This window comes from Habropoda laboriosa, unplaced genomic scaffold (assembly GCF_001263275.1).
Source record: "Habropoda laboriosa isolate 0110345459 unplaced genomic scaffold, ASM126327v1 scaffold212, whole genome shotgun sequence".
Classification (NCBI taxonomy): domain Eukaryota; kingdom Metazoa; phylum Arthropoda; class Insecta; order Hymenoptera; family Apidae; genus Habropoda; species Habropoda laboriosa.
In genome coordinates, this window is record NW_017100509.1 from 2046055 (window position 1) to 2056285 (window position 10231).

General features: G+C 30.6%; 3 protein-coding genes across 4 annotated transcripts in view; all 3 read left to right on the forward strand.

The window, feature by feature from the left end:
- LOC108576216 (ATP-dependent RNA helicase dbp2-like) overlaps positions 1-1247 on the forward strand; it is a 4179-nt gene extending 2932 nt beyond the window's left edge. Inside the window, exons 6-7 of the mRNA XM_017939169.1 lie at positions 525-767; positions 838-1247. Coding sequence (XP_017794658.1) covers positions 525-767; positions 838-1151 — 557 coding nt within the window. The 3' untranslated portion in view covers positions 1152-1247. The remainder of the gene's footprint in view (positions 1-524; positions 768-837) is intronic.
- Positions 1248-2033: 786 nt separating this feature from the next.
- LOC108576211 (ATP-dependent RNA helicase dbp2-like) lies at positions 2034-6622 on the forward strand. Its single transcript, XM_017939159.1, has 6 exons — positions 2034-2154; positions 2631-3835; positions 3905-3964; positions 5620-5850; positions 5938-6108; positions 6202-6622. Coding segments are annotated over exons 1-6 (1833 nt in total). The 5' UTR covers positions 2034-2152; the 3' UTR covers positions 6366-6622.
- Positions 6623-8172: 1550 nt separating this feature from the next.
- The window catches only part of LOC108576233 (ethanolamine-phosphate cytidylyltransferase), a 3445-nt gene continuing 1386 nt past the window's right edge, over positions 8173-10231 (forward strand). For both annotated transcript variants that reach the window (XM_017939191.1, XM_017939192.1), the window contains exons 1-5: positions 8173-8310; positions 8644-8781; positions 8990-9169; positions 9264-9690; positions 9779-9999. In XM_017939191.1, the coding sequence (XP_017794680.1) occupies positions 8267-8310; positions 8644-8781; positions 8990-9169; positions 9264-9690; positions 9779-9999 (1010 nt within the window). In that variant the 5' untranslated portion in view covers positions 8173-8266. The remainder of the gene's footprint in view (positions 8311-8643; positions 8782-8989; positions 9170-9263; positions 9691-9778; positions 10000-10231) is intronic.

The window sequence follows — 10231 nt, forward strand, 5'->3', positions numbered from 1 at the left end:
TAGTGCCTCTAATTGTTAAAATTGTTACTTAAAACCTAAAAAGGTTAATGCATTCAGGCTTAAACTCTAAAATGCTGCCTTTATCCCAAAACCAGACACCGCCGCTGTGTCTGTCTAATCTCTAGGCCATCATACATTATGAAACCAACTGAATAGCTCTACATTTAAAAGTAAATGGGGCTGTTTTTGCTGATTTTGAAATGGAATTTCCAACTAAAAGGTGGGTGGTTTTCAAACCTGATTACAAACAGATTTTATGTTTAAGTGAAAACTTGGGGATTTTACTTTATTCCATTAAAAAGTAAAAACTTTTTAAACTTTTATGATATATAATAATTTAATATATTCAAAACTATTTTATACATTTATTGTCAAGCACTCCATATAATTACTTTCGCAAGTTTGAAGATCATTCTGTGAACTTGACACAATCAACAAATGGGGTGATGATTGTTATATATTATATGCATATAATTATAAATATTACTGGAGTTTTTATTTTTTTTGTAAAAACTTTGTCACAGATGTGGATGATGTTAAATATGTGATAAACTTTGATTATCCATCATCATCAGAAGATTATATACATAGAATTGGTCGTACCGGGCGAAGAAGGCAAACCGGGACAGCTTATGCGTTCTTCACAAGCCATAACATGAAACATGCAGGAGATTTAATAGAAGTATTAAGAGAAGCAGGACAAAATATAAATCCCAGACTTACTGAGATGGCAGAATTAGCTAAATCAGGAATCTATGGAAATAGAAGTATGTTATTAAACTATACTTACTTTATGGTTAATAAAATTTCATAACACATTTATTTTTAATATGAAAGGTGGCAAAAGATTCATGAGTAATGATAGAAGCAATGGTAGAAGAATTAATAATGATAATAGAGGAAGAGGTGGTTCTACCAGAGGAAGAGGTGGTGTGGGTATTCGTGGTGGAAATTCTTATCAATCTACTTCAAGCAATTATTCAGGTTCAGATTATAGTGGCTATAATATGAAACAAAGTAATTCAGTTAATCAAAATACAGGGTATGGATATAATACACAAAGAACTTATGGGCAAAGTAATTTAGCACAAAGTTATGGAGGAGGAGATAACTATGGAAGTACTTATCAGTATAGGGGAACAACATATTAAGAAAAAAAAGTTTACTATTAAATAATGTTAAAGTAGTATAATTAGTTAAATTTGTGTTAAAATTAAGATAGCATACAATGAAAAAGACAAAAAATATGGAACAGAACTAAAAAAAAAAAGATAATCATGTATTTTATGTACATGATAAAAAAGGTATAAAATTAATATAATAATGGTAAAAGTAAGGTTTGTTAAATATGTATGTATTATTATGAAATTAAAAACTAGAATTCACTAAACCAAGAAGTATTAAAAAACATTTAAAACTAATACATATCATATTAATATATTATGTTAACCAATTTATGTTGTGTTCATTATATGTAACTTTTTTTTTTAATTTACACATGTTTCATTTCTGCTGTAACATTTTTAATAAATTTCAATAAGTTAACAATAATTAAACATAAATTATTAACAAACTTGAAGTTTCACTGCATAAATATACTAAACAAATTATCTGAGTATTAAGATTTGCATTAAATAACTGTAACTAAATGTATTTTGTTAAATTTTTGTGTTGTATTACAAATTATATTAATAAAGTTGTTCTTTCTTATGAAATTAGTTAAAATATTCTTACCCTCGAACTGGAAAAATATTAAACTGACAGTTTGGTTGCCAATTCAGTGTTTTATTTCCGTACATATTCCCCCACTCAATACCATTATTTCCGGTACTTTAGGCAATTATAATATTTTATAAAGTGTTTATAATTAATCTTTAGATGTGAATATTCAAAAGACAAATAAATAATATTTTTATGCATAATTAAACTGTCTAAATCGTAAAAGTAATGATACATGAAATGTGATAAAAGGAAAATTGAAGTGGAACTATTTCCTGGTACAATACGACGCCATGACATTTGTTTCACAGATCCTCTTCGGATCGTGTAACGAGTAAAACATACTTTTCGTTAATTCTAGTTATTGGTACGCTGATCTATTTGCAAAAATCATCGTAATTTCGAATTAGAAGTACTACATATTCTTGTGAGCATGTAAGTTATATAAAATTTTTATTAATATTATGCGAAAATATCAATTTTCTGTAAATACCTTATTGACACTTTATGTCTACAATAGACTATGCTTTACTCCATATTGCATTTATATTGACGGAGTCCTTTACACTTATAATATTCAAAAGATTTTTATGGTTAATTATAATTAATTACGTATTAGTAAAAGCTTTTAATAGTAAAAATGCTTTTTATATTAATGGAAAATATACATTTATTTTATAATTATATTTTTTTACAAATTGATAACACGTGTTTAATGTATATTTATAAAATTCGGCTTAACTGTAATGTTTTAAATAATTTTGAGTATATTTAAAATATATATTATAATAAAATATTTCTTTTTGTAATAGGAGGTTCCTTTTCAATTGACCATATCATTATATGTATATTTGAAAATTATATATTATATTTACATTTAATTATTATTTGGAAATAATTTCATGTTAAAGGGCATACCGTGATCGTGAACGTAGTGATAGAAGAGGAGGAGGTGCACGTGGGGGTGGCCGTTTTGGTGGACGAGATGGAAGTGGTGGTGGTGGAAGATTTAATAGTAATTCCAGTCGAGATGGTAATTTTGGAAACAATAACTTTAAAAACAGACAGCCTGGAGAACGACTTCGTAAACCAAGATGGGATATGAGTACATTGCAACCATTTAGAAAAGATTTCTATCAACCTCATCCTAATGTTACAACTAGAAGTCCACATGCAGTTGAAGCTTATCGTTCAGATAAAGAAATTACCGTGAAAGGAACCACTGTACCAGGACCAAACATATATTTTGAAGAAGGTGGATTTCCAGATTATGTTTTAAATGAAATTCGTAGACAAGGTTTTGGAGAACCAACTGCAATTCAAGCACAAGGTTGGCCCATTGCTTTATCTGGACGTGATATGGTTGGAATTGCTCAAACTGGTTCTGGAAAAACATTAGCATATATCTTACCAGCAATTGTACACATAAATCATCAACCAAGATTAAACCGAAATGATGGACCTATAGCTCTCATTCTAGCACCAACAAGAGAACTTGCACAACAAATTCAACAAGTTGCATCAGATTTTGGTGTCTCATCACAAGTAAGAAATACTTGTATTTTTGGTGGAGCTCCAAAAGGCCCTCAAGCTCGTGACCTTGAACGAGGTGTTGAAATTTGTATAGCAACACCTGGACGTCTCATTGACTTCTTAGAACGTGGTACAACAAATTTACGTAGATGTACATATTTAGTACTAGATGAAGCTGATAGAATGTTAGATATGGGCTTTGAGCCACAAATTAGGAAAATTGTGGAACAAATTCGACCCGATCGACAAACTCTCATGTGGTCAGCAACATGGCCAAAGGAAGTTCGTAATCTTGCAGAAGAATTTTTAACTGATTATATACAGATTAATATTGGCTCTCTACAACTAGCAGCTAATCATAATATTCTTCAAATTGTTGATGTATGTGAAGAATATGAAAAAGAGAGTAAACTTATGAAACTTTTAGAAGAAATTTCAAATGAACCAGAAAATAAAACTATTATTTTTGTTGAAACCAAGAGGAAAGTAGATGATATAACACGTGCAATTAATAGATATGGATGGCAAGCAATTGGCATCCATGGAGACAAAAGTCAACAAGAAAGAGATTATGTACTAAATCGTAAGTGTTAAATTTTTTCTCTTTATGTATATAGATACATTCCGTTTAATACCAGAGAATTTATTTCAGAGTTCCGGAATAGCAGATCTGCCATTCTAGTAGCTACAGATGTTGCAGCAAGAGGATTAGGTAAGAATCTGTTTACACATGAGTGGGTATGATGTAAGGGTCAGGCTGCGATGGTTATTTCACATTTGTGAGAGTTGTATTATTGTGATGTGGCAACGGATAACGGCATGTGCCAGACTGATTGACATTAGTCCTTTCTTGGTGTGAATGGAAATTGTTTAAAAAGTGTAGAGGTTCCAGAACAAACAATTAACACAATTAGGGATCCAAGTTTTTTTGTTTTAAGATAGTTTAATTCATTTTCATTAACTCATGATTCAGAGAATTTAATGATGTATTATAAAAACGTACAAAGAAAAACTTAATGCTGTTATTCTCATCTTTTCAGCACAACAATATTAAAAGGATATTTTGTAATTTGTTCAGTTTTATGATAGTTAGGTGGATTTTGACATACTTTTAACTTCTGATAATTCAGCACATGAAATATGAATTTTTACATTGTTTGTTCAATTATACTGTTAGATAAATATTAATATCAGAATTAAAAGTAAGTTAAAATATTTCAGCAGTAAAATTAGATTAGGTAAAGAGGTAAGATGGTAGGAGGTTCATCTCTTTAAATTTTGCTCTGATTGAGAAAAGTCTTGTCAGTCTGGTATTAACGTGCTGTTCTATGTGTTTTCAGAGGCACATGCGACGGAGTTTTATCAATGATAAGAACTCTGGAGAGCTTGCTTTGGAATATATAATTGAATGGGGCGTGACTGCTGGTCTCTGTCCCCGCGCAACAAGCTAACCTAACGCTGTGCCTCGGCCCACCGTGCCACTTGAAAAAACACACTCTCACTCTGTACCTGCGACGGTCCAAAGTATGGAAGTCATAGAGTTAGGGTATCTAGCGTACAAGGACTACTGAACAGGATAGATGTTTTACTACTCATTTTCTTAGATTAGAAGGATAGGAAATGGCATTACATTGTTTTGCAGTGGTTGTGAAATTACACTCTTTATTAAATTTAAAAAAAAAGAGGGGGGAAATATCAATCAGCATTTCTATAATATTATTTGATTTTTTGTGTATTAAACATTTACGTTAGTACGTATATTTGAATTCATAAAACTCGTAAAAAACATTTATGAACTTTCAACATTGCAAAACAAACGTTGATGTTACTCGTACAATGGAATGCATGTGGGGTTGATCGGAGAATGCACACGGTGCTCATCCAATGTTCCAACCTCACGGAAGCAATACACAAGGACCAAATTTTCAAAGACCAGCACAGATCCATACTTTGGTGCGGGAGAGAAGGGTGTGAAGTTACTAAGAGTAAATATACAGCTCGCTAACGCATAAAGTGAGAATTCCATGAGAACCATCTGAGCTCTGATTCCTCTACATTTCCAAAAATGTATTTACGTTTCCAGCTTTTGGCAACCACAGGTAAATAATATAAAAATTTGCTCTTTGTGGTCAACTCATTTGTCTACTTCATGTGAAAATTATAGATGGAATTAAGAACTTATTTTAAGTTTCTAATCGTAGGTACATATTTTAAATGTTTTATAAATAAATATTGTTTAATTCCATCTATACTATACATATTATTAAGTCTATTAATGCTTTAATTAATTCGCTTTGTAAGTTAATTGAACCACAAAGACACAAGTGATTTTCGTTTTCGATGATTATAATTTGTAATGTTGTACAGATGTGGAAGATGTTAAGTTTGTGATAAATTTGGATTACCCGTCCAATTCGGAAGACTATGTGCATCGGATCGGACGTACAGGACGTTCACAGCGTACGGGAACTGCGTACGCATTTTTCACACCTGGTAATGCACACAAGGCTAGTGACTTAATTCAAGTTCTAGAAGAAGCAAAACAAGTTGTGAATCCTAAACTGTATGAATTATCAAGGAATCCAGGCATCTATAAAAGTACATTTTTATTTGTATTTAAAATAATTTATTTATTTTTGTATTTAATTTCTTTATATTTCATGCTATTACGTTTGTTTTTTACAGGAGGTCGCTATGGTGGACGTAGCGGAGGTGGTAGTGGACGTGGTTCTGGAGGCCGTGGTGGCGGTTCCCGAGGTTCTCGAGGTGGTCGTGATGGAGATAGAGGTGGCAGATTCGATCGTTCTAATGGCGGCGGAGGAGACCGAGGAAATAAATGGAACGGAAATAATAGCAGTAAGTTTTCAAATTGAAATTGTAATATTTTTTACTCTTTTTTCTTATTTTATTATTTTTATGTATACTGTGAAATATTTTTTGTTTATTCAGGTGGTATGGGAGGAAGCAGTTATAGTAGTAAAGCATTTTCTCAAAATAGTTACGGTGGAGCTTCTGGTGGTGGCTCCAGCGGTTATAGTCAAAATGGCGGATATGGAGGAAGCGGGGGAGGAGGTGGTGGTGGAAGTAATTATAGGCAACAAAATGGTTATTAATTTCAAAATGATTAACTCTAAAAGAAAGTTTTATGTAATATAGTAAAAAGGAACGGGAAGGAAAATGTCCAGTCTAAAATAGAACATATTTTCCACATAACGTGCTTCTTACCGTGACTGAACACAAAATAAAGTAAAATGCACGCGGTATTATTACCGATTAAAACAAAGTGATTGAAGGTATTAACAGATTCAAGAACACTTACAAGCATTCTTTTTTTTAGTAAAAAAAAAAAGTATGCAAGTGTAATAGTAGGTAGAACATTATTGATTCCTGCAAGTACGGTCATTTGTTCTTTTATAACGCAATTTAACATTCAATTTTTCCACACTTCTGATGAATATTAAGTATGTACTCAAGTAAAGAAGGAAGGTCCATAAAATTGAATAGTAAAATCAAGCAATGTTCGTTTCTTAACATGAAAAAATTTAAGAAACATTAAAAGTTGAAAAATAATATTTAGTTGAAAACAAAATAAATGCCTAATTTACGATACCATGACGGTTATTATGAAAGTGATCAAATCGTAAATGCATGGATCATGTGTATTATTTCAAACGTGCAGTGCATTGCATTGTATTAAACTTAAAGAGGGCATAAAAACTCTGTGCATTGTAGTATTAGACATTTAATAAAATAATACAACTATGAAATCTAAACAGTTCTACATAAAAGTTTATTACTGTGTTTTACTTTCCTTATATGGGAAGTAAATTGTATTCATTACATTTTTTATTGAGTTTAAAAATATTAAATTAAGAAGTCATTATATACTGATTTAGAAAGATATTATTCCAATTAATGTAGTGTCTGTGTTTTACACACAAATTTGATGAAGAAATGATAAATTATAAGTTACTTTCATTAAAGCAATGTTTCAGCCATATAACTATTTGGAATCTACATTATCTATCACTTTCGTCGTTCATAAAATATTACGATAATACGTATCGATAAATCAGTCAGTTCGTGAAAAAAGGTCTTCTTTATCCATTGGCTCTAGCATTTATCAAAAATCATACGATCAGGTCAGAGTTTATTGATTCATTCCAACTTAATGTGCTGTACAGTTACACTTCTGCGATATTGTTAGAGTTGTTATGACTGCCGATTATGTGTGCCTGTCTGATTGCTTTTATGATAGTCGAATTCACATTGTAAAATCATTAGTCATTCTTTATAGTATTTAACGTATAATGTATTAATGTGTATATTTCAGTGTTCTACGACGTTGCGTGAATATATTTTTTAACATTAGCTGAATAAATTGAAGAATTATTAGAACAGAATTCTAGACACAAAGTATTAATGTCTTATTAATACAATAAATTTTGTAGACCTGAAATTGTCGTAATATTTTTATATTGTACAATGTTGTCCAATAAATATTGAAATATTCCACTTTCATTGTACTAATACTATATTGTATTATTATGCAGTTGTTATTCCGTATCTAGTGAAATGAACAAAAATGTCAATTCAAAATCATGTAATTTATAAAATTTACACACGAGAATGTAGATAAATTTTTTTATGAAATTACGAGGTACTTAAAAATTCTTAACATGTATTAACTTGTTCGAACTTACAATGTTGTAAATTACTGCATATAATTAATATATCGATATCATTCTAATATTATAGAACATTCATTCTTTACAATAACCTTGCAAACAAATCCAGTTACTGTGTTTCTCCTTCTAAATAATTATAAATTATTAAATGTGTCAGGTGGGGACGAAAAAAGTGGGGGAGTAGTTGATTAAAAACGTATGATGCGTGAATCAGCGACGCGCGCAGTGCAATCCAAGATCTGGTGGAGGTTACTTTGTAGTAGTCTGCTATTATTTATTTTACATAAAGTTCCTTTTCTCTATTATAAATATCAGTTTCCGCCATTATGACAGAAAATCGTAAGGATGTAAGAGTGTGGTGCGATGGATGGTAAATTTTTTCTAAATTAATCTATTGCTTATTTATTTTAAATTTCACGTGCTTAGTGTTCGAAATTGGTAGATGACTATCGTTTTTCAGTAATAGGATGCCGATCGTTAGTATTTCATGTTTATACGTGTATAATGATAAGAAATATATATGATATAAATTTTAATAGTTCATATTTATGATTATGTAATATTATTCGTATCTTGAACTATCAATATGTGCAAACTTCACTTTGAGGAAAATTGATTCGAATTTCCCACCGGCATAGTTCGTTGTAAATATAAAAGTATTTTCTTTTATGAAATGTTAGAAATAATTACGTTTTTAACACAGTTACGACATGGTACATTTCGGCCACGCGAATTCTTTACGTCAGGCAAAGGCATTAGGTGATTATTTAGTCGTCGGTGTACACACAGACGAAGAAATTACCAAACATAAAGGACCACCGGTATTTATGGAAAAAGAAAGGTATGATTTTATTGTAGAAAAATAATTGAATCAGTTCATATTTTAAATCATTCTTATAACAGGTGTTATAACCTTTTAGAGTAACTGAAATTAAATGCAAATTCTTCTAATTAATGTTACTTATTTCACATAATATTATACAAAAATACGATTTTTTTAAAAACTATTTAATCTACTTTTGTTTCATTGTTTAATATGTTTGTATTAGGTATAAAATGGTTCGGGGTATTAAATGGGTAGATGAGGTAGTAGAAGGTGCACCTTATGTTACAACTTTAGAAACATTAGACAAATATAATTGTGATTTTTGTGTTCATGGTGATGATATCACTATGACAGCTGATGGTGTGGACACATATCATTTGGTGAAAGCAGCAGGTCGTTACAGGTATATATTGAACAGTAAATTAGGATAAAAGTGCCTGAATATCAGTATTATAAATTAGATATAAACAAAATGTAAAGAAAGATAATTATTATAGAGAAGTTCAAAGAACAGCTGGTGTATCAACAACTGATTTGGTAGGACGAATGCTTTTAATGACACGGCAACATTTCAAACAAGGAGATAGTGAATATAGTGTTGACAGAGAACCTAGTAAAAGTATGGGTCAAGATCGAACAGCTAAAAGTCCATGGACAGGGTGTTCACAATTTTTACCTACTACACAAAAAATTATTCAATTCAGTGATGGAAAAAGTCCACAGCCTGGAGATAAAATAGTTTATGTAGCAGGGGCATTTGATCTGTTTCATGTTGGTCATTTAGATTTTTTAGAAGTTGCCAAGAAAGAGGGTGATTATCTTATAGTTGGACTTCATACAGATCCAGTAGTTAATCGCTACAAATGTGGTAATCATCCAATTATGAATCTTCATGAAAGAGTGCTTAGTGTATTAGCATGCAAGGTAATAGATAAGATATTAATTCAAGTGTTTAGTCAAATATTAGGTCAGTCATAATATATTTAAAATTTATTATTTGGTTTGTGTAAAGTATGTTAATGAAGTAGTAATTGGGGCACCATATGAAGTTACAAATGATCTTATGGGACATTTTGATGTATCTGTTGTTTGTCATGGACAAACTCCTATAATGCCTTGTGAAGATGGTTCAGATCCATATGCTGAACCCAAAAGGCAAAATAAATTTAAATTATTGGATAGTGGTAATGACATGACAACAGAAGATATTGTTGAACGCATAATTCTTCACAGGTATGTTCCTTTGATGTGTTGTATTACATGCATGGTTGAAAATGCTTTATCAACTTTTATGAAAACTGTTTTTGAAACAAAATTAATGTTACATATGGTATACATAAATTGAATACTAATACATTGGTATATTACAATAAATATTAAAAATAAAGGTTTTTAATTAATTGAGCCATATTAAAACAAATTGAAGAATATATGATAATTCCTGAAAAAAATTATTTTGATGAGA